Raw genomic sequence first — 24,695 nt, 5'->3', positions numbered from 1 at the left:
CACTGGGTCTTTGTTGCTGCTTGCATGCTTTCTCTAGTTGTGGCAAGCAGGGGCTACTCTTCATTGCGGTGTGCGGTGTCTTCTCTTGTTGCAGAACACAGGCTACAGGCGTGCAGGCTTTAGTAGTTGTGGCACACGGGTTCAGTAGTTGTGGCTCGCAGGCTCTAGAGCGCAGGCTCAGTAGTTGTGGTGCACAGGCTTAGCTGCTCCGTGGCATGTGGGATCTTCCCAGACCAGGGCTCGAACCCATGTCCCCTGCATTGGCAGGTGAATTCTTAACCACTGTGCCACCAGAGAAGTCCCCATGTTCTGTTTCCTTCTTGGCACTTTTCACTGTCTGAAATTGTCTTGTTTACTTGTATATCTGATAATTGTTTACCCCAACTAAAGTAGTAAGCTTCATTAGGGTAGGAAATTTGCCCATTGGTGAATAAGATTCACTACTGTGTGCCTGGTATCTAGAATAATATCTGGCATATAGTAAGTAGGTGTTCATTTGTTGAATGAATGGTTTCTATTCTTTGATATGGCTCTCTCTGCCTCACAAACCTGGTTAACTCAAGACTGTTAACTTTCAAGGCTCAGCTCAAGTAGCACCGCCTCCAGGAAGCCTTTCCTGGCTGTTCCCGTCCTGAAAGCCTAACCTATTGATTCCTCCTGTATGCACAGTTCCACAGTTGCACTTTCACATTGTGCTTTTGTTTATTTTACATGTCTCCTCTTTCACACTTAGTCCTTAATAGTTCTTCAGTACCTTTCTGTTCTCTAAAATATACCTGGTTACCTGGTAGACATTCAGCATATGTTTGTTGAATGTAGAAGTAAACAGATTTTTCTTTGCAGCTGATCTTAAGTATTATAGCTATATAATAAATAACACAGCTTATAGTAGTAGACACTCAGTAAGCATTTGTTGAATGAATAAATGAATTCCTGTGTACTTTTTTATTATAAAAACAATATAGCAGCATTAAACTCTTGTTTAAATCATTTATAAAATATCATCACCCTGATGGTAACTGTTTTCTTTAGCCCACTTTCTTCCTTTTTCTTTTAGTTTAATTATACAAATAAAACATGGATATGTATATATGGCTATAAAAAGAAAATTCAAATAATACATAAATACATAAAGTTAAAATGAATCCCTTTAATAATCTTACTTTCCTCATCAGGGATAGCTACCTCTGTATTTCTATAAACATAAAGTTATATACAGTCTGAAATAATAATATGTGTATACTTTTTAAATTCTGTTTTCCACATACCTTAGAAATATTTTTAATGTTACTTAATAGTTTTGTGGAACTATTATTTCAGGTTGAGTTGGACTTAGAGAAACAGTGCTGTCTAGTACAAAAAAAGTTCCTTGGTTAAAGATTCCTATTACTAGTTTCCTCATTTATCCTTAGGCCTAATGATTTCCATTTTTGTCTCAATCATTTGAAGATTATGAATTTTCTATAGTCACAGAGTTGGAAAGAGGCAGAGTCTGGATTCAAACCCAGATCTTGTGACTTCCGATACAGTTATCTTTCCACTTACTGACTGTCTCGCTGAACTTCAGCTTCCTTAACTGTAAAATGGGAATATAATGTCTGTCTTGCCTGTCCTAGGATAAACTGATAGCCAAACTCACTCATAACTCTGCTTACCTATATAGGTTTGAGCTTTGAAAACAGTGTCCCCAGTCTATTTTATTTGTTTCCTTATTTAATTTCAGATTAAAACCTGGTAAGCTCTTACCAGAGTAGAAAGGTTTTGGTTGAAAGAAAACTGTTCACTTTGTTTTTACACAGTGCCACTTTTTCATATTTAAAATATCCTTCCTGAAATATGACTCACAATGATGTCCATATGTAATTTTTCTGATTTCGCTCTCAGCACTTTTCCCAACATATTATTTTGCTTTATCCTTCCTATGATGGTTAATGGGTACAAAACTCTAGTAAGCTTATTTTATTTGTTTTAGATTCACTAGATACCAATTACCATACATTTGTCTGGTATTAATTATGCTTCTAACATGGCCGGTGTGTAATAGAAACTTAGTGTGGAATACCAATGACTTGATTTTCTGTGATTCTGAACATTACTAAAGTGGGCTACCAGAGTTAGCCAACAGAGAATTAGATGTAATTGCTTGCCTAAAGTGATAATATCTTCCCGGTACAACCTCTGAATACCAATGAAGGCAGATGATTTCAGGGAGAAGCACTCCTCATTTGGGAGATGGAAATGATCACGTAGGGTAGTAATTTTAAAAAGACCAAAATGTAGCATATGTAGACGAAATATTTGATTTCTTCAAATCATTGAAGAAGTTCATAAGATAAAAATTACTTATTATAAAATATTCTGTTAAAGTATATTTTTTTAAGTCAGTAAGTCCTTGTATATGTTTCATAGCAATTTCATAGAAATGATATGGGCTTAGAGGAAGGCAGTTTAGCCCATTGTCCTTTTTTTTTTTTTTTTTTTTTTTTTTTGCGGTACGCGGCCCTCTCACTGTTGTGGCCTCTCCCGTTGCGGAGCACAGGCTCCGGACGCTCAGGCTCAGCGGCCATGGCTCACGGGCCCAGCCGCTCCGCGGCATGTGGGATCTTCCCGGACCGGGGCACGAACCCGTGTCCCCTGCATAGGCAGGCGGACTCTCAACCACTGTGCCACCAGGGAAGCCCCATAGCCCATTGTCCCATTTTAAGAATTATATTCTGAGGATAGAACTTGTTCTAAAATCTAGAAGAAATAACAAAATTACTTTTAGTTTCATTATCAGTTCCTTTTAGGTCTTTATCTCTGTGTTGATCTTGTTTTGAAAATACGACAAGAGTGAATTTTATTTTGTTGCTAAATTTGCTTTATTCTTTGCAAACCTTAGTAGATGAGTTATGGAATTCTTTTGAATGCAACCATGATGGTAATTATTGAACAATACAACTCGGCTAGATTCTATATCTGTGTATAGAATGAAGTGAACAGGTATGTTAGAACACATCCAACTAAACCTAGATAATAAGTAAATATTTTGTTAGACCTTTTAAATGATAATTCATATGGCACAATGTTATAGAATAAATATTAACCCAATTTGCTCTTGATGAAGAAAAGATTTTGTGAAAATAGTTTAAACCTGAAAATGTGTTTATATCCAAGCTTGACTGTTCATTAGAATCAATTGTGGACCATTTTTAAAACTTTTGTTTCTGTTCCCTACCACTGACTTTCCAGGAGAAGGTGAACAGTGGTGTGCTGGTATATATTTAAAAACTAGCTCTCGGGTGGGGATGGGAGCACTGATTTTCAGTGTTTGCTGATTTCCATGGTGTAAATACGGACTGCTACCATAGCCAATTTCAAGCTACTAAGATGATTAACATGGAATGTTGGAAAAAGATGTATAGTATTTCCATTATATAGATAAAATAAACATATATAACCTAAAAGAATAATATCAAAATTTAGTAAAGTAATTAGGAAGTGATGAATTTGAGTTTTCATTACCTTTGTTTTTAATATAGCTAATTATAAGTTTATGTAATTTAATTTTTAATAATGACTATGTTTAACAACCAGTTTGCAAAGTTTTTGAAAATTTGACAATTGATTCATAAAGCTGGTACAGACTGATGCTAACACAACACTGGAGCTCAGAGATATCTGTATTTTTTTAACCAACTAAGTAATTCTGATGAAAGCAACCTGCCAACCCATTATTTTTCTGAAATACAGATCTAATCCTAAGGCCCAAGAAGGCATTCCACAGTCAGACCCAAAATGTCTTTTCCAGCTTCATTTCAAATCATACCCACTCCCTCACATCCTCTGTGTTTCACCCACACTAGACTTAGATTACTTGCAACTTCTCAAAAATACCTTGCAGTTTCCCACCCTCATGGCTTTTCATTATCTTCTTTTAGCCTTGAATAGCCTTGCCTCATCTGCCTGACTTTTACAACACTATTTATCCTTCTAGAAATAACTCAAATGCTACTTCCTCTTATTTCCTACTGCTGGAAACAGTCCCATTCTTCTTGATGTTCTCATAGTCCTTTGGGTTTTTTTGTTTTTTTTTTTGCGGTACGCGGGCCTCTCACTGTTGTGGCCTCTCCCGTTGCGGAGCACAGGCTCCAGACGCGCAGGCTCAGCGGCCATGGCTCACGGGCCTAGGTGCTCTGCGGCATGTGGGATCCTCCCGGACCGGGACACAAACCCATGTCCCCTGCATCGGCAGGCGGACTCTCAACCACTGCGCCACCAGGGAAGCCCCTGTTTATTTTATTTTGATCTCAAATTTAGCATCAATAACAAATGGCTGTTTCAACTTACTAGATTATAAATGTCTAAAGGGTGCCTTTGAATAATACTGTACTTAACATTTTACTATCTAAAAATGATCAGTAAGCACTTGTTTTTTTGTTTGTTTGGCCGCACTGCATGGCTTGCAGGATCTTAGTTCCCTGACCAGAGATTGAACCCAAGCCCCAGCAGTGAAAGCACCGAGTTCTAACCACTGGACCACCAGGAAATTCCCAGCACTTGTTTATTTTAATAGGAAGGATTATGGATAATGCATGATACATCCTTTACTTTCTAAGCCTTTGGGAAACTAACCACAATTTAAACTTCTTTTGAATTAGATGACACCTTTTTTTCCTAATGATTGAGGACCATATTAGTAGTAGTTATATACCTATATCCTACAACCAGAGAATACAAAGAACATCACGATGACTTTCAAACTTGTCAAAGAAAAGTTTCATAGAGAATATACAGAGCACTGGAGAGTGAAAAAGACTAGGTTGTGTAACTACCTTTGCAAATTATTTTTATTATTCTGATTTATTGCACTTTATAGTGTTCTCAGCATAAAACCCAAAGTTACATTATAGTGTTCCCAGCATAAAGTCACATTAAGCCTTTGCATCATTAAATAACATCCAAAAGAAGCAAACATATCATTCTTTGCTTTGTGATTTGAGAGAAGTTTGCTTTCATATATGTTCTTAAGGATACATTCGTCATCAATCTGTTGCTTTCTGGCATTTTACCTAGAATTAAAATTATCCGATTGCTTTCACAATAAGTATTAAGATCTACATATATGAAGGAAATGTTGTTCTAAAGTAAAAACAATCCAAGAATTTCTTAAAGCAAATGCAGCACATTCCTTGTTACTGGTGTTTCATAAATTTTTTTCATCTTTGACCCTAAGCTGCCACCTGATGGCAAAAACTAAAATGACAACTTTTGTAATATTCAAAACCTCCATCAAATTTATTTGAAATTTTATGTTTTCACCATAAAGCCTCTAAACTCTAAATGCACATTTGTACAAATTTTGTGTATTTGATGAATGTTTGATAACTATTTGAACTTCAGAAGAATCAGATTCATTATTTAACTTTTGTTAGACAATGATCCTACTAAGGAGATTTCTTTTAAAATCTTATTTCCTTTATGGAGCTGGAGAAAGAATCTGTTTTTAAATTAGTTTTATTTAATGAAGAATTTTACCTGAATCTAGTAATTTTCTCTTTCCCTTTTCTTTCTTCAGAACGAGGTCACTCAGACACCGTAGTGTTCTTTTACCTGTGGATCGTCTTTTGTATCATCAGTTCCTGTTACACCCTCATCTGGGATCTGAAGATGGACTGGGGTCTTTTTGATAAGAATGCAGGAGAAAACACTTTCCTCCGGGAAGAGATTGTATACCCCCAAAAAGTATGTACAAAGAGTCCTTGGGTTTATTTAAAAAAGAAAAACAAAACAACAACTCAGGTGTACCTATTACAATATATACCCAATCCCAACCTAATATAATTAGAGAAAATACTTACCAAAAAGTACTAATCCATTCAGTCAACAAAAATGTATCAGATGTTTACTATATGCTAGACGCTATAGGAAATAAAAACAAAGTAAAATTGTGGTTCTCAAGGAGGCCTTAATCTATATTCTAAACAGATAAGTAAACAGATTGCAATACAATGTGATAAAGACTAGAATAGAGGAATAAATAACTTAGTGTCATTTATGATTTATTTTGACCATGCAATTCCCTCCGTCTCAAATGCCCTCTTTCCCCTTTGTTTACCTTGCAAACTCTTGCTCCTTCTTTTTAAGTCAGTTTTTACTTTCTCTAAGAAGCCTTACTTATTTCTCCAAGCATAATTAGCCATTCGTACTAACCCCATTTTACCCTATACAAATTTCCGTTGTGGTAGTCGTCACACTGTATTTTAATTACCTGTTTAGGTATCTATATCCCTCACTATCCAGCATAGTCCCTGGCATACAGGGACTTAATGTTTGTGGAATGAATGAATAAATACTTGACTGAATGAGCAGCGCTATGAAAGCACGAAGGAAAGGGGAGTGCCTGACTTTGCTTGGGTGCATCAAGAAGGCTTCTCCTTTCATTTATTTCAATCAATTTTCCTAAAGTTCCAATTTAATCCAAAAATATATGGATAATTATGTGGGAATTATTTTAGCAATCTTATTTATATATATATGAATAAAAGGATGAGAGAGGCTGAGTTAAAAAGTCAAAAGGCCAAGAGTATCTTTACTCAGATATTGAAAGAAATTAAACAATGAACTGGGAATCCTTATAAGTGAATTCTAATCCCAGCTCTCTCACTAACTAGCTGTATAATTTCAGGCAACCAGACTACGGTGTATTCTTTTCTATAAGGTAGGGTGTTATAGTAGATTATCTCTTGATCCTTTCCCAGTCCTAAAATTCTGTGATGTGGAGGAGATTATAAATTGGGTCACTAATACTTTATACTGTGTTAGAATGTCACCAGTACCTCAGAATTGCACTTTGAAAATGCGTGAATGTGTAGTATTTAATTGGTGATTAGGGAAGGCTGTTTTCAAGTGTGAGGATTAAAAATAAATGATAGGAGAGTGAATACGAAGAATAGTATATTAGGGTAACTTTGTATAAACAAATGAAGGCAGAAAAGGAGATGTTTACTGACAGTGATTTTTTTTTAACATAAGCTGTAGCAATCCCAATGTGCAAATTTAGAATGTATGACCAAGATACTAGATATATCTTTATAAGTCTCATTTGAAAAGAAAATCAAAAAAAGTAATAGTAAGCACAAGTCAGACAGCAGACATGCATTCAAGTAAAGATGGCCTTTTGTGTTCACCAAGTGTATGTGCCTTATTGCTCTTTGAACTGTTCTTGCCTTACTGAGAGAGATAATACATTTATTTCTTGTTATAATGGTTGCTTTGAGAACTGTTTATATCTTTACATAAATATTCGTTCCTCCGTTTAAATAGTTCTAACTTTTTGATTTTTATGTAATAAAACTAGTTAATAGAATCAGTTTTTTTGTTATTATATATTTTCATGACCCTAGAAAATAAAGTATATGCTTTTGTACATTATGCTTTGCAAATGTATAAGAAAAATGTTCTAGGGGATCACCATACCCCTTTCAATATTAAAAAGGCAAATACTGGAATAAAATTTATTCTTCTTAAAAAAGGAAGAAGCTATTTGCTGAGTCCAGTGGTACTTCATTTAAAAATTAACACAGCTATATGTACCTTAAAATCAGTTCCTCGGCATTAACAACGCATACTATTGAGCACCATACCCAGGTCCAGGAAGCATTTTTGTTATCTCCATATTAAAACTTAACTTTTCTGTGTCTCTTGACCTCAAGTTAAGTGTATTCCTCCCAAAAGACCTTCAGTTTTTGGTAACATCAGCTCCCACATCAGTGAAATGTGGATCCACTTGACTGGCTCTTAAAGACACATGAAATTGTAGCTCTTCACTGAGAGGCCTAATAATGAGTTCACTGCATGTGGATTTATCCAAAAATTACATTATCGCTCTATTGGATGGATGGGGAAGGGAAGAGGGAGATATGTTAATGTGTTAAAAATCTTCATAAAGTTCATCATAGTAAGCAGTGGATAATGTCTAAAATTGATTAATCAAGATATAGCAATATACACACATTATTTAGAAATGTGGAAGATAAATAATAGAAGAAATAGCTATAAATTTTGAAAATGTTTGTCTCTAGAGAATGGGACAAGAAGGGGACTGCTGTTTCTTTTGTTTAATAGGCTTCTGACATGACTAGTATTCCTTTGTTAAATTTTTTAAAATAAAATAAGTGCTATGGCTTAATACATATCAGTTCTATTTCCCATAAGATGTCATAACCTTTAAATACATATTTTTAAAGAGCTAGATATCCAGAGATTAGTAGTGAGAAAATCCGTGAATTACAGTTCTGGTCTATTGGCAGTTTGTTTACTTAAGACTTGTGTAGGTAAGCGTGGACTCTCAAATACTGGATACTAGTACCTGGAAAGATTAGTTGAGTGCTGTCTTCCTCATGTGAAAATGGAACATTCCTTAAATTTAACTATGTATGTGAAATCCAAGCTTAATTTTATTTACTGACATCAAAAAGCAAGGCAAAATTTTTTCAGATGGAGGGTAAGGCAATTTGAGAATAAAAGTGCAAATAACAGAGTTAATAAATCTGCTAATATTTTCTAATATTAACTGTTGAGTCATTAGTGTATCACATACACATTAGAGGATAATTTCAGTCAGATCAAGGATTTCATCTGGTTTGTATTTCTGGGGTCTAGAAGAGAGCCTGGTATACAATATGGGAATGAAGTTTATTTGTTAAATGATTACTGAAATTCAGTAAAACAATATTTATAAATTCATTTTAAATATTGTACCATTTAAGAAAAAAAAACTAAATTGGTGAAATCTTTCTAAAATATAAAACTCTTTAACCTGTGCTTGTCAGTAGGATATGTGACTCTTGTTACTGTGCTAAGTGTGCTTATTTGTAAGAAACGTGATGGTAAGTGTACTCAATTTGCTTATTATTCCTCAGGCCTATTATTACTGTGCCATCGTAGAGGATGTGATCCTGCGCTTTGCTTGGACTATCCAAATCTCAATTACCTCCATGACTTTGTTGCCTCATTCTAGGGACATCATTGCTACTGTCTTTGCTCCCCTTGAGGTTTTCCGGTAAGCAAACTACTGAAAAGTTTATCAAAGATTCTTTTTTACCTAAAAAGTTGCTCAATACTTATAAATCAGAATTTATTAAAACTTATACTTGAAAAGCTTAAATTTTCCAACTTTTCTCAAACTTTTCATCAGCCTCAGAATTGGAAAATCCTGGTTGAAGGACTAAGAGATTAATTCTTACAAAGTTAAAGTAACTGCTGATGATGACTTAGAAGCTTTTTTAGAACTGGGCTCCATTTGAACATCCAAATGGCTAATGAACATACGAAAAGGTTCTTAACATGCTTAGTCACCAGGGAAATACAAATTAAACCTACATTTGAGATATAGCTACTCACCTATGAGGGCTAAAATGAAAAATACAGACACACTAAGTATTGATGAGGATGTAGAACAATGGGAACAATTGGAATTCTCATACACTGCAGGTAGGAGGAAACTAGTACAACAGCCACTTTGGAAAACTCTTCGTCAGTATCTACCAAAGCTGTGCATGAACACCTGGGTATATAGTAAACAGGAGTGCTAACCTAAGGCTACCAAGACCCACATACAAGAATGTTCACAATAATACTATTTATAGCAGACCAAAATGGAGACTACCCAAGTGCCCAGCAATATAGAGTGGATAGATAAATTGTGGTATTTTCACACATGCAAGTCTATCCAGTAATGAGAACAAAAGACTAAATAACAACATGAATGAATCTCACAGAGCAAAATATTAAGCAAAAGAAGTTAGACACAAGAGTATGTCCCTGTATGATTCCAAATTTATAAAGTTCAAAAGCAGGCTAAACTCATCTATGGTATTAGAAGTCAAAATAGTATTTGCCCTTGTGGGACAGTGACTGGAAGTGGCACCAGGAGAACCTCCTTGGGTGAGGGGTGGAGTAATGTTCTGTTTTTTGATCTGTGTGCTAGTTACATGATGGGTTCACTTTGTTAAAATTCATCATGCAGTGCCCATCAGATTTGTTCACTTCTCTGAATGTGTGTTGTACTTAATAAAAGGTTTTTAAATCAAAAAAAGAAAGGAAAGAAAGAATTGGGCTCCATTGGAAGAGTCATGAGTGGAAATAAGGAGGTAAAAAGTCTTAGAACAGGAATTAGAATTAAAATCTTTTAAGAATCGGTTTTTGCAATTTAGCAATTTGGGTTATTCAGCCCAACCTTCTCAGTGGAAACACTAAAAATACCAGATAAAATGTTTTTTTAATCTTCCTAAAAACATTAGTGATCTGACAAGATAGCCCAAATGCTAAGTGAAGGCAGATATCCCAGGATAAGCAGAACACTAAAGCCAATTTTGTGCTAAAGAAATTTGCCAGACCTAGAGACTTTGAGATTCATTTGTGATAGCCAATTCAAGTTTGTATGCACCTAATAACATAGCTTGAAAATATGTAAAGCAAAAGTTGACACTGCTAAAAAGTAAAAGTAGATAAATTTATAATTTTAGAGAAGAATTTTAACATACTTTTCTCAGTAGTAAACAAGTAGTCAATTAACCAACTTGACCTAATTGACATATTTAGAGGACTGCATACAACAAGTACTAAATACAAATGCTACACATGGAACATTTACCAAAATTAACCATATTCTAGGCTGTAAAGGAAGTCTTAACAAACTTCAGAGGAGTAAAATCACAAAAAGATATCTGAAAATTCACAAATGTTTAGAAATTAAGCATCACATGTATAAATAACCCATGGTTGAAGTTGAAATTGCAATGAAAATTTTAAAATATTTTGAATAGAATGAAATTGAAAATGTAACAAAAGAAAAGGTAAAATATAGCTAAAGCCATGCTTAGAGGGAAATGTATAGCCTTAAATGTATATATTAGAAAAGTATACAGCTCGATATTAGAAAAAAGATTTAAATAGCAAATCAAACCTCAAAAAAAGTAGAAGGAAGAAAATATAAAGAACAGAAATTAATGGAATAGAAAACAGACATATAATAGAGAAAATTAACAAAGCTAGTTAGTTCTTTTAAAAGACTACTAAAATTGTCAAAATGTCTAAATAGTACTGATCAAGGAAAGAAGGCACAAATTACAAATATCAAAAATGCTAAAGATGTTTTTTAAAAGAGCATGACAATATTATGAGCAACTTTGTGCCAATAAATTTAGAAATTTAAGCGAAGTGAACAAATTCCTCAAAAAAGCACAATTTACCAAAACCGATAAAGAGGAAATTAAAAATCTGATAGGTTTATATGTAGCAAAGAAAATAAATCCATATTAAAATTCTTCATACAAAGAAAACTGCAGGGAATTCTTCCACATATATGAGGAGGAAATATCAGTTTTACACAAAACTCTTTTAGGGAAATGAGACAATGAAAGGAACACTTCCCAGTTCATTTTGTGCAGCCAGTATGACTTTGATGTCTGAACCTACAAGGATATTTCTCATGTCCAGGGATGCAAAAATCCTAAACAAAATATTGGGTAATGAATCCAACAATATATAAAAAGGATAATACATCACAACCAAGTTAGGTTCATTCCCAGAATGTAAGATGTAATATTCAAAAATCATTTAACATTTAAAAATCAATCTATGTAACTCACCACATTAATGAATAAAGGGGAAAACAACCCTCAACAAATAAAGAAAATGCCATTGAGAAAAGTCAATGCCTGTTTATGAAAAAAGTAAACACTACAAAAAAATAAATAATAAAAAAAAGATCATATTTAATGGTAAAACACTAAGTTCTCCCTGGAGATCAGGAATGAGATAAGTATGCGTGCTGTCACCACTTCTATTTAACATCATACTGCAGATATAGCTAGTGCAATGAGGAGAGAAAAAGTATAAGGATTAGAAAGGAAGAAATAAAACTATGATTCATTGGTGACATGACTGTATATGTAGAAAATTCAAAAGAATTTACAAATAAGCTATTAGAATGAATATATAAGGTTAACATAAATTAATGTTCTAAAAAAGTCACGAACAACTAGAAAATGAAATTTTAAAAAAACATACCGTTTTGAATAGCCCTGGAATGTATCAAATACCTAAAGGAATAAATTTTTTTTTTTTTTTTTTTGCGGTACGTGGGCCTCTCACTGTTGTGGCCTCTCCCGCTGCGGAGCACAGGCTCCGGACGCGCAGGCTCAGTGGCCATGGCTCACGGGCCTAGCCGCTCCGCGGCATGTGGGATCTTCCCGGACCAGGGCACGAACCTGCGTCCCCTGCATCGGCAGGTGGACTCTCAACCACTGCGCCACCGGGGAAGCCCTAAAGGAATAAATTTAATGAAAGATGTATGTATGTGAAAATTGACAAGCCAGTTCTAGCATTTATATGGTAGCAGTAAGGATCAAGAATATCCAAGACTATCCTGAAAAGAACGAAGTAAAGGACTTATACTCTCAAATATCAAAACCTATTATATAACTACCATAAGTAAGACAGTGTCTGACGAGACAAAGAAGAGACAAATAGGCCACTGCAATAGAATAGGGAGTCCAGAAACAGATCCACACATTCATTGACACTACCTGATTTATGACAAAGGTGGCTATATAACAGTGGAGAAAAAAAGGTTCTTTAATAAATGATATTGAGTCAACTGGATATCCATATGGGGGAAAAAATAAATCTCAACTTCCACTGCATAATGTATGCAAAATCAATTCCAGGTGGATTGCAGAGCTAAATATGAAAGGTAGATCAATAAACTCTCTAGAAGATAACATAGCGGGGCCATACAGGCAGCTTTAGGTATACGGTAATTTTTTATTTCTTGTTTCTGAGTGATAATTACACATTGTGATCACTTTATAATAATTAACCAACCTGCACACTTAAAATTTGCACACTTTTATATATTTATGTTGTGCTTTAGTTAAAATGCTTATTAAAAAAAAAAAGGCAGCCCAAAAGAAAGGATTATCTTTAAAGAAATGGCTGTTAGATTCACAGCTGACTTCTCAACAGCAACAGTGGACGTCAGAAGTCATTAAAATGGTATCTTAAGTGTGCTGAACGAAAATAACTCCCTACCTAGAACTCTTTACCCAGTGAAAATATCTTTCACAAATGAAGATGAAATAAAGATATTTTTAGACAGGTGTATAGCTTTCCTCCGAGTCAGGATGGGCACATATATCAGGATGGCCTGATAAAATAAGATTGAATCTGGAAGCAGTATACTTGTTGCTGTCAGTGCTCTCTCCAAACCATTTGTCAACCCTCCTTCCCCTCTTCACTTTCTCAGATGTCTAGGTTTGGGACCTGAAATTCTCCATCACCAATAACGCCTCCCCGCAAATACTCCTTTCTCTTTCATGTATGCTGCTTTATACATTAAAAAAAATTTTTGTTCTAGTAAAAAGAGGGAACTCAATTACTTTTTTTTTTTTTTTTTTTTTGCGGTACGCGGGCCTCTCACTGCCATGGCCTCTCCCGTTGCGGAGCACAGGCTCCGGATGCGCAGGCTCAGCGGCCGTGGCTCACGGGTCCAGCCGCTCCGCGGCATGTGGGATCTTCCCGGACCGGGGCACTAACCCGTGCAGACTCTCAACCACTGCGCCACCAGACAAGCCCAATTACTTTTTTATTCTTGATTTTTTTCTCTTTAAAAAATTATCTGCGGGGCTTCCCTGGTGGCGCAGTGGTTGAGAGTCCGCCTGCCGATGCAGGGGACACGGGTTCGTGCCCTGGTCCGGGAAGATCCCACATGCCGCAGAGTGGCTGGGCCCGTGAGCCACGACCGCTGAGCCTGCGCGTCTGGAGCCTGTGCTCCGCAACGGGAGAGGCCACGGCAGTGAGAGGCCCGCGTACCAAAAAAAAAAAAAAAAAAAATCAGCTTCATAATAGAATCAGATGTTCTATCACCCATTTAAAGCAAAAGCAAAAAATCTCCTTTGAGTCTTCCTCCAACTACTGCCCATTTTTCTGCTCTCCTTTACAGCAAAGCTCTTCAAGAGATGTCTGTACTTGCTGTCTCTGCCCTCTGACTCCTCCCCCATTCTCCCTTTAATTCAACTCAAGTCTTCTTTTCCCAATACTCAAACTGAATTGCTTTTGTTAATAATCAATAATAATAATAGCAAACACTTATGTATTGCCTTCTATGTACCTGGCACTGTTCTAAGCCCTTTACATGTATTAACTTAGTGAATCCTCACAACAGTCTTGTGAGGTAGGTACTGTTACTGTCTCATTTTACTAATGAAGCATAGGTTAAGTAAATCATCCAAGGTTATTACACCTAGTAAGTGGCAGCATCCATGATTTGAATCTAGACAGTCTCCCAGAATCTGTGCTCTTAGATCATACTGCCTCTTTATCCTCTTTATGTAAATCCAGTGGTTAGTTCTCTGTACTTATTTTACCTCTCAGCAAAGCACTTTCTTCACTTGATTTCTCAGAAACTACACTCTTCTGTCTCACTATCTATTCCATCTCAGTTCCTTTACTGGTTCTTCTTCCTCTTCCCAAATTGTAAATATTGGAGTGCTCCAGGGTTTAATCCTCTTTAATCTTCTCTCCTCCACTTATATTATTCCTAAGCCCATGACCTGAAATACTGTTCTTATGCTGTCTATAGTCCTAGACTCTCTTGAACTGCAAACTCATGTCCATGTAGCTACTGAATTTTCCTCTTGGATATCTAATGGCTCTGGCCTAATAGGAACAACCCAGATCTCTAGTAAATGGTGTCACCATTCACTGAGAACAAAAACCTGAGACCACTCATATCCCATGTCAGTAAGTCCTGTCAGCTTCATCTTCATAAATAAATCCCTAGTCTGTCTGCTTCTCATCACCTTTGTTATCCCCAGCTGTATCTAAGTCTCCATCATCTCTTTCTAATTGGTCTTCCTTCAGATGTTCTCATCTTCCTTTGGTCTATTCACAATTCAGCAGATAGAATGATCTTTTTAAAACAAATCACATCATTCTCCAGCTCAGAACTCTCCTTGTTTTCTATCACACTTAAAAATCTAAACTCTTCACTATGGCTTATAAGGCCCTCTATGGATCAGGCCCCTTTCTTTTCTACCTCTCCATCTTCATCTGCCATTTTAACCTTCCTGTTCCTCTCCAACCCCACTGACCTTGCTGTTGTTTTAACACACCAAAGTCCTGTCCAGCTTGGGAGCTTTTGTACTTGCTGTTTCCTCTGCCCGGGATACTTTTCTGTAGGACTTTACCTGACTTGCTTCCTTGCTAGATGCCATCTCTTCAAAGAAACATGTTCTATACCCTTGCCCTGCTTTATTTTCTTCAGAGCACTTACCGTTAGCTAATTGTTTACTTGTTTATTATCTGTCTCTGTCATTAGAAATTGCACTTATACAGGAAGAGGCTTTGTCTCATTCAGTGCCTTTTCCTGTCATATTGTAGGCCTTCAATAAATATTTGTTCAATAAAGGGAAAGAATGAGTACTCTGAAACTGCATTCCATGAGTCCCTTTCCTTTGCCTACTCCTTTCTTGTCCCCTTCCCCCCACACCCCCCCACACCATCTTTTTTCTATTCTATTTTAGTATTCTAGTCCTTAATTCCTTTTTTTGTTTCTATGAGTGGAAACTTGTTATACTGGGAGGTCTACAGGTGATAGTATGTTCAAATTTTATAAGTAATTTGCCTATTCTACCCCATTTTGCTAAGGCGATTTGTGTGGAACTTCTTCCGCCTGGAGAATGAACATCTGAATAACTGTGGTGAATTCCGTGCTGTGAGGGACATCTCTGTGGCCCCTCTGAATGCAGATGATCAGACGCTTCTAGAGCAGATGATGGACCAGGAAGACGGGGTACGAAACCGCCAGAAGAATCGGCCATGGAAGTACAGCCAGAGCATATCCCTGCGCCGGCCTCGCCTTGCTTCTCAGTATGTATAGCTTCCACTTCTGTGAGATGAATTCCCTTCAGGTTTTAGTACTGGATAACATTTAAGTTAAGAAGCTATCAGGTTGAACCAGGTGAAATTGCTGGCGTTCAACCGTGTTTCACCACAAAAACCAGCAATAACAGCAGTTTCATATGATCCAACCTATATATAGAATGTCTTAATGAACACATAGTGTAAAATGTCATTAATATGCTAATTAATACTTACTAATTTGGCATTAAAAGTACACTGGGGAAAATTTGTTGGAAAATAATTTACTTGACTCTTCAGTATATCTTGTATAAAAATCATTTCCAAGTTATAAACTTTAGCAATCCTAGTTCTGCCACTTGCCATCTATGTCATCTTGGCCGAATCACTTAATTTCTCTATATTATCCCTCATCTCTAAATTGGGATTAATATGGTCCTGCTCATAGGGTGGCTGGTTAGATTAAATTTGTGATGACATGGGATTTAGACCAGTTTCCTCACAGAAAGAGCTCGATAAGTGTAAGCTATTATTATTTTTACTTTTTTACTAAATACCTACAAAAGTATTTTTATCAGTCATTTACTTTGTATATTCCTAAAAGTAACAATAAATGTAGGGTATATTGTTGCTGCATTTGAAATTTAGAGACAGTGGCTAGCACAGTGGATTGGAGTGAAGGAGGAGACAGGTTAAGCATGAGCAGTTTTCTAAAGGATAAGGGAGTGTTTGAATAGGCTAGAGGCACAGTAAAGACATGAAGGTGGAAATGAGGGGCAGAAAGAAAAGCCATGTGACTAAAACTAGTAACAGATAGTAAGAAAATTTAGCTGAATAGATGAAGTATGATTGTAGAAGGCTGAAAAGTACAAGCTTGATCTTGTAGGCAGGAAGGAGTCACAGAGAATTTTTTCATAGAATGACATTATGAAAGTAATATTTTCATAAGTTTTAATGGCACTGTGCAACATATATTGGGAAAGGGAAAACTCAAGGCCAGCTCAACTAAAAGACCAGTGCAGTATTCTTAAGTATGGAACATTAAAGACTGGAATTAGGATGGTTACAATAGGACTAAAAAGAAAATAAGGAAACATTTTAAAGGAAGTAAAAAAAAAAAAAAAAAAATAGGAGGTGGTAATAACCCACAGGGGCGCAGAGTAGAAATTGCCTGAGCTTTAGATAGAATTTAGAAGTTCTCTGAAGAGGAGAAGGTAGAGAAAAGAAAAGCAGAGCAAGGAACTGAGTCTTAGGGAATAAACACAGGCAAGAGAAAAAAAGAACCAACAAAAGGGGCAGGAAAGGAATGGTCAGGGAGGTCAGGAGGAAGAACATCAAAACAAAGCATGATATTATTATATACAGCAGGAAGCAGAGTTTGAAGAAGCAAGAGGAGGGGATGTGGAGGCTGGTGGAGTCAGCAAGATAAGGGCCACAAAGGGCTAGAAGGCAGTGCTGTGGGTGGTCGTCTCATTGAGTTCCTAAATTGGAAAGTCTAATCCTTGTTAGTTACCAGCAGAGGGCAACCTAAACATACACTCTTTTTGTTTCAGAAACAAGGGAGCTCTTTGGCAATAGATTAGTTTACGTTCAATTTCAGGTGTTCAGTGGAAGAACGCTGGGATACTAGATTGCCACCAGAGGAAGACATTTAGAACAATGGAGCAGGTTATATGTAATATATGTAACAAGAGAGCAGGGAATCTAAGAAGTTCTGAGATTGAGTACTGACTTTGTGACTCATGCAACCTTTAGCACATCCTTAACTTTTTGAATGTCTATTTTCACCTCTGTCGAGTAATAATAATAATACCCACTTCACCTCATGGGGCTTGTGAGTTGCAGAACATTTTGACATTATCTAATCCCATTTTTCATCCCATGCAGGAATGTCTTTTACAACATCCTGAATAGTTGGTCATCTTATGCCGATTGACAGTCATCAGTGATAGTGAAGTTTATAACTATACGAGGCACCTACTTTTATTGTTGGATAATTATTGTGGTAGATAGCTTATGTTGAAATATGCTTCACTATAATTTCAACCAGTTGATCCTGATTGGGCTTTCTAACATAACTTCGTTTTCTGCCTCTTCTATGTATACTTTGTTAACTGTTTGAAGACAACTGTCATGTCTCTCCTTAGGTCTTATCACCTGCTGGCCAACTCTCCTGGTTTTTCATGTGTACCTCAAATGATTCTTCTATCATCCTTATCATAATTCCTTATATTTGTTTAATGCTTTACTGATGTTTTTTATATCCATTTTCTCACTTGATATTCATACTATCTCCATGAGGTGAAAGCAGTATTTTGTAAAATAGGTATTATTATTCCTGCTTTACAGAGATGAAAATTGTCACTCAAAGAGGTTAAAGAGATACATCATAAAATCAAAGTCCCTCCATTGCACATGACCTGGCATTGTTTTTGTTTCCTTCCTCTGGTTGCAATCTAGTTTCTTAGTGTTTTTCCAGTAATACCAACAATTGAATACGAAACTCCAGGAACAGTCCATCTGGTGTCCAACAGTGTATGGTGCCTGTGCCTGGTATTTTTAATGGTAGTAAGATTGGAAATGTACCTAATACTTTGGATGTGTTTGTATTTTAGTAATGGACTAAGTTTTTTTTTTTCCTGTTATTACCACTAGATCCAAGGCTCGTGACACTAAGGTATTGATAGAAGACACAGATGATGAAGCTAACACTTGAATCCTCTGAAGTCTAGATTAACATCCTTGGTTTTCCTACTCTACAGTTCTTTCCTCGACCAACGCAACCTCTAGTACCTTTCCAGCCGAAAACAGGAGAAGACATATAACACATTTTCCGAGCTCTTCCAGATCGGATCCTATGGACTCCAAACAAGCTCACTGTGTTTCTTTCCTTTTCTTCTGGTTTAATTTTCATTTTCTATTTTTAAAACAAATATTTACTTCATTTTGCCAATCAGAGGACATTTTAAGGAACAAAAACATAGTATCTTATGGATTGTTTACAATCACAAGGACACAGATACCTGTCAGGATGAAGAACAAGCATTGCAAGGACCCTCTGATGGGACGGTACCGAGATATCTCGGCTTCCGCTTGGCCCGGTTTTGACTGGTTGAAACCGGACATTGGTTTTTAAATTTTTTGTCTGTTTATGTGGAGAATTTTTTCCTTTCCTTCATACCCAGCGCAAAAGCACTGGCCGCACTTGCAGGGAAAGTGCAACTTAGAGCAGTACCTTCATTCATGAAGCTACTTTTTAATTTGATGTAACTTTTCTTATTTTGGGGAGGGTTGCTGGGTGGGTGGGAAATATGATGTATTTGTTACATATGGTTTTCTCATTATTTATGAAACTTAACCATAAAAGAATGATATAACTCCTGTACAATGAAGGTGATAACAGTGAAAGAAGACAGGGGAAACTAATGTTGGACAGCATTTATGAGGGTTTAGTCCACAATACCTCTTTCATGAGACAACTTGCACCAGTTTGACTTTTTCTTTCCTTTCTTTTTAATTTTAAGCCAAAGTTTTATTACTGATTTCTTACGTTGCTGCTGCTTTAGAATCCTGAGCATGTCTCTCATAACAAAGCATCCACACACTTCCACACAACCAGTTGAAATTTCTTTAAGAACTCTGATACTTTTTTCTTTAAAGGAACAGATGTGGAATACATTTGCCCATATTCCAACCGTAACAACTGAAGTTATGCCTTATTAAGCTTCAGCATGCAGGGTAATTGAAGTACAGCCTTTACTAACTCAGAATTAGAAGACAGAGCTATTTCAGAGACTCTCTACACCCTCATTGGATAGTTTTTCTTATCGGCCCTCTTACTTTAGCCAGAATTTGATCAAATTCAAAGTCTGTCTTGGGGAAACCATGCTTTTGAGAGCATAGAACAAATTATCCTTCCTCTTTTACATTACAGTGATAAAACAGACCTTAGCAGCCATTTCTCCCAGCAGTTTTTTTTGTTTTTTGTTTGTTTGTTTGTTTGTTTTGTGGTACGCGGGCCTCTCATTGTTGTGGCCTCTCCCGTTGCGGAGCACAGGCTCCAGACGTGCAGGCTCAGCGGCCATGGCTCACAGGCGCAGCCGCTCCGCGGCATGTGGGATCTTCCCGGACCGGGGCACGAACCCGTGTCCCCTGTATCGGCAGGCAGACTCTCAACCACTGCGCCACCAGGGAAGCCCTTTCCCAGCAGTTTTAAAGGATGAACATTGGATTTCATGCCCCTCCTATGATAGAAAAACTGCTTTTAAAATTTGGGGGTCTTGAACTTGGTTATACACAAAAAGTATTTCTTAGAAATTTCAGACTATCATGGTCTGTACATAATGCTCATTTTCACTTCTTTGTCTAATTTCTTTCCTATTTCCTAAGTCATCCAGATAAGCCCAAAAGCCATAAGGGATTTTACTTTCTTGAATGTGGTTGGCATTAAATTTAGTATTATCACTTAGTATTAAAAACATGGTTACTACCCCTTAGTATACCCTTTTGTCATCAGCTCTTCTCCCATGTATCACAAGTCTTTACTCATCCCTGTCGTAATTCCAGTAGATTAATTAAAGTTCCTGTTACTACCAAAATTCTGCCAATTAACTGACAAATAGTTTCTTTTTAAAGGAGGTTTTCTTTTTTTCATCTTTATTCTTACAAGTTCCCCAAATCTGTTCCCTTCCTGAATCGAGGTTTTTTTTTTTTTTTTCCTGAAAAATCATAAAACTTTGTGGCCTTTATTGTTTTTTTTGTTTTGCCAAGCATGTTCCTTGGCCCAAAACTGAAGAAGAGAAGTTTAATTTGGGGTTTTTTTTTTTTTTTTAGTTTAAATAAATTGAATCATTTATGATAATCAATGGTAACAATTTAGTGACCCTTAATAGTTTAAAGGTCACATTATTTATACTTGGGATTTTTTTCTAACTATTCTGGTTTTGTACTTTAAAACTATGGGGGAAATATCACTGGTCTGTCAAAAAGTAGCAGTAATTATTCCTGAAATACATAGATAAGTCCAGTGGACCAGTCATTTCCTGTACAAATAAAATTGGTGGTACTAATGTGTATCCAGAGCGATTTGAGTTGTCAACTTCATTCTTACTAGTAAACCTATATAGTGACACACAAAATCTTACAGTTGACTTCTGGTATTTGAATTCTCCAGTGTTTTTACTTCAGTGTATCCTATGACCAATTTGGTCTTTCTTCAACTATTATGATTCTAGGCCCTAATCAGTATTATTTTTTTCATAGGTAATACAATGTTAGAATGTATTATTTTTCTGATGTTCATCCTATCAGCATAGTCTATTCAAGAATGATAAGGCTTATGTAACTTTCAACTTACTATGACAGTTACTCAAATATGTATTTAAACACAACAGCTTTATGTTCCTCCTAAAGCTGTAAAGAGAAAAGAGGGCTTTTCCTCATCAGGAGAAAATGGTTTGGGAGACAGAATATATATTTAATTTTTTTTCTCCGAAAAAGGCATTGTGCATTTTTCTCTCCTAAGTTCTATATGCCCTAGCCGTTGTGAATGCTATATCCTACCTAAAATTTTATTGGAGCTTCTTGTACGCTGAAACTCTCAATAGAACTCTTAGGAAATGAATGTCACAGAGTCATTTTAAAGGAGCAGCAATCTAACCAAAGGTAAAACTTCATCTGATTTTAGGTTTAGAAATTCTAGCTTTATTTTATTTGAGAATCACTCAATTTGATATCAGTGAAAATACTCCCCAAATTAATGAAAAGGAAATATAAAAAACGAATAAAATTCCTTTTTCATTTTATGAAAGAAAGTATGGAAAGCATTGATTTGTGTAGAGAAAGTAAAAGACAAAATTGGCTTATTTTCTATGCACAAATATGCACCTATTATTAAGGCTGCCTATACTATTAAAATGGAGTCATTGAGGAGGATTTCATACCAATACAGAGAGACAATAAAATGATCAAACATTACGTCATCATTAGGTTATAATAGTTATTTCTAATATTGGAAAGATGTTGAAAACCTATGTGCATCTTTCTTTTCTGGCATCAGCCATTTTTCTCCTTAAGAAACCTGCTTAACTTCAAATTCAGAAGCAATGATGTGAGAGGAGAATGCCAGTCACCTCAGCAGTAACATGTATGAACCCTTAAAGAAGGAAAATGGAGCCCAGCCCCTAGGATTTGTGGCATCCCAATATTCTCAACATGAGAGTTCTAAGATTTTAACAGATTTTACTAGAAGTAACTTGTTGCTATATGGTATCCTTCTACCATGATTTGACCAAAGTACAGTCATGATAACTAGACAAAGCAGTTCATCCTTTCTTAACTAAGGCAAGTTAAGAATAGAAAAAAGTAGCTTATTACTGAGCATACAGGCATCAGATTAACAGACATTTAGTTGAAGAGAAATAAAATAATTGTGGAGATAGCAGAGAAGAGCAAAAGGATGTTGGACCTTGGCAGCAGGGCAGTTAGGAAAGTATATGAGCTTGATGGCATGGAGGTGACAATGCCTTGCTGTCTCTCCTTTCAGTGGTTATACAGCTGGTAAGAGACCTGCCTGTGTTTCCCTACCATCTTTCTCCACTACTTTGCTTTATTCAGGAAATAGTTCTTTATGCCCAAGTGCAATTTTCTAAGCAATGACTAGAAAAATTTCTTAGTCTAAGAAAAGTAATTTAGAAAATAACTCTATCCATGGCATTATTTTATTCAAAAACTTAGGTTTTTCTGAAGTGATTGCACTTTATTTGGTAAACGAATTTCAGATTATTGTTTTCTGTAATAGTTTGCATGAAATTTTCTAGCCCAAAAAAATAAGTACTTCTTGCTATACAACATTGAAATTTTTAACATTAAGATAGCTTCTCAGATTGAAAAAAGTTATGTTGAATCTAAGGCTTTCTCAACTACAAAATCCCCATACTTTTAACAAATCTAATTTTAAAAGCCAACAATAAATAAGATCAGTGTCACTAGGTTAAGACAGTAAAAGTTCAGTAGAACTTCAGGAAAAGTTAGGTAAAGAAGAGTAAATCAAATTTATGGGCTTAATTCATTTTATGACACATCTAACTTTTATTTCTTGCTTTGGATGATTAGCTGAAACAAGGAAAATTAAAGACATTTTGTAAATAACTTAAACACACTTCATTTCTGCATTTCAGGTATCAGTCTTGATAGCAAATCTTAAAAGCTAACCCTCTGCATTGTATTTTCAGTCTATACAATGTCAGAGCACAGTGGGAATGTGGGATAGAGTTGATTATATTAGAGCATAAGAAATTTGTGCTGGCCAATGCTACAAACCATTAATTCAACCAGCATTAAGCCACACTACTCACCAAATATGGAAAAGTAAAAGCATTTCATTAGATTTGGAAGAGCTTAGTTTAAATGATATGAGAAGTTTGCCTGGGAATGGAGAGGAGCCTGCTGATGGGAATGGCTCATAATGCCTTTCTGGTATGAATTAGAAAAACTCTGATATTGAGTTGCCCCTTAAAAACAACCTTCCAGAATGAATTTGCTTACTCACTGTGGAAGAGGAAGTCAGAGGGACAAGATGAGAGTTTCCCCTGAAGAGAAGAAAATCGTTATACTGCTTTTCATCTAAAGCATGTTTCCTTGTAGCAGACCTTTGGTTCGTTTTATTATTAAATCAAAGTCACCTTCAGTTTTGTTTGTTTGTTTTTGTTTTTTTATGGTGCCATCAACCTAAGGAGGACAATCAAATAACCAACTGTTTGCCTTGGATTCAGTGTGTCTGCTAATTACACAGTCTCATCTTGTATACCTTCAAACCAGTTACTTCTACCATGTTACCTTAGTTCTTCCTATGCCCTTTCCTCTGTACCACCACACATCAGAGGGAAGACTTACTACCAGAAAGATGTGGACTCCTAAAAAAGCGAGGATTCCATCTCACTATCCCTTCATCATTATCTCTGAAGTCCCTACCCACACTTCCCTGATTGTCCTGTAGCAACACCAGCGTGATGGGAATAGGGAGGAAGATTGTGGGGAATCCTGAATGATCATGATGTTGTTATTCTTTTGAACTGTAAAGTGAAATTGTGAGCCACTCACGTTTGCAAAAAGAGCAGAACTCTTAAGCTTTATCACATTGTGAAGATTAATATCTTGCTGTTTTCCAGATTAACACAGAAGCTTGTATCCATGAAGAGTATTTAGGAGGGCAATAGGGTGTAAAAGGTACCTGTCTTTTTGAATCCTCTCCCTCTACTTATGTTTCCTTCACCACCCCCACCATGTTGTGTTGGTCAAATGATACTATTCTATGAAACTCTGAACTATAGTTGTCAAAAGTAACTATGGAATGTGATTAGTCCTCTGTGGGTGCTGCTTTCCCTCTTTTTTCTCCCTTGCTTTCTTTCTTACTCTCTCCACTCTGGTAAATGGAAAAGGTGACGTCAAAGAATTGATGCTTGCTTGAACTCATGTTGTATCTGTGACTATGCTATTACCTGTCTCCTTTTTCCTTCTTTCTTACATGGGTAGAATTCTTACGAAGTGTGGAGTTCCCTTCTTGAAAGTAGGTTAAATGCACAATGTGGTACTGTTTTATAGTTTGTAGATGGTTGTATAAAACAAAAAGTTAATGTGGTTATGTGTTTTTAAAAGAAAACAAGTGATTGGTTAAAAAAACTCTGTCCTTTTTTCATTATTACAAGCTTTCTCTGTTTTCCAACAGTTTGCTGACTCCTTTGTCACTGGCGAATGGTTTGTGTGACTCTGTTTTTCTCTCTGGGTTTCTT

General features: G+C 36.2%; 1 protein-coding gene across 1 annotated transcript in view; it reads left to right on the top strand.

The window, feature by feature from the left end:
• Nucleotides 1-23,593, top strand: part of XPR1 (xenotropic and polytropic retrovirus receptor 1) — a 202,638-nt gene extending 179,045 nt beyond the window's left edge. The window contains exons 12-15 of the mRNA XM_019918601.2: nucleotides 5,558-5,724; nucleotides 8,904-9,043; nucleotides 15,694-15,915; nucleotides 18,562-23,593. Of these exons, the coding sequence (XP_019774160.1) occupies nucleotides 5,558-5,724; nucleotides 8,904-9,043; nucleotides 15,694-15,915; nucleotides 18,562-18,622 (590 nt within the window). The 3' untranslated portion in view covers nucleotides 18,623-23,593. The remainder of the gene's footprint in view (nucleotides 1-5,557; nucleotides 5,725-8,903; nucleotides 9,044-15,693; nucleotides 15,916-18,561) is intronic.
• Nucleotides 23,594-24,695: the final 1,102 nt, after the last annotated feature.

This window comes from Tursiops truncatus, chromosome 1 (assembly GCF_011762595.2).
Source record: "Tursiops truncatus isolate mTurTru1 chromosome 1, mTurTru1.mat.Y, whole genome shotgun sequence".
NCBI lineage: Eukaryota > Metazoa > Chordata > Mammalia > Artiodactyla > Delphinidae > Tursiops > Tursiops truncatus.
The sequence above is the reverse complement of the archived record's forward strand: the minus strand, read 5'-3'. Positions and strand labels throughout refer to the sequence as shown.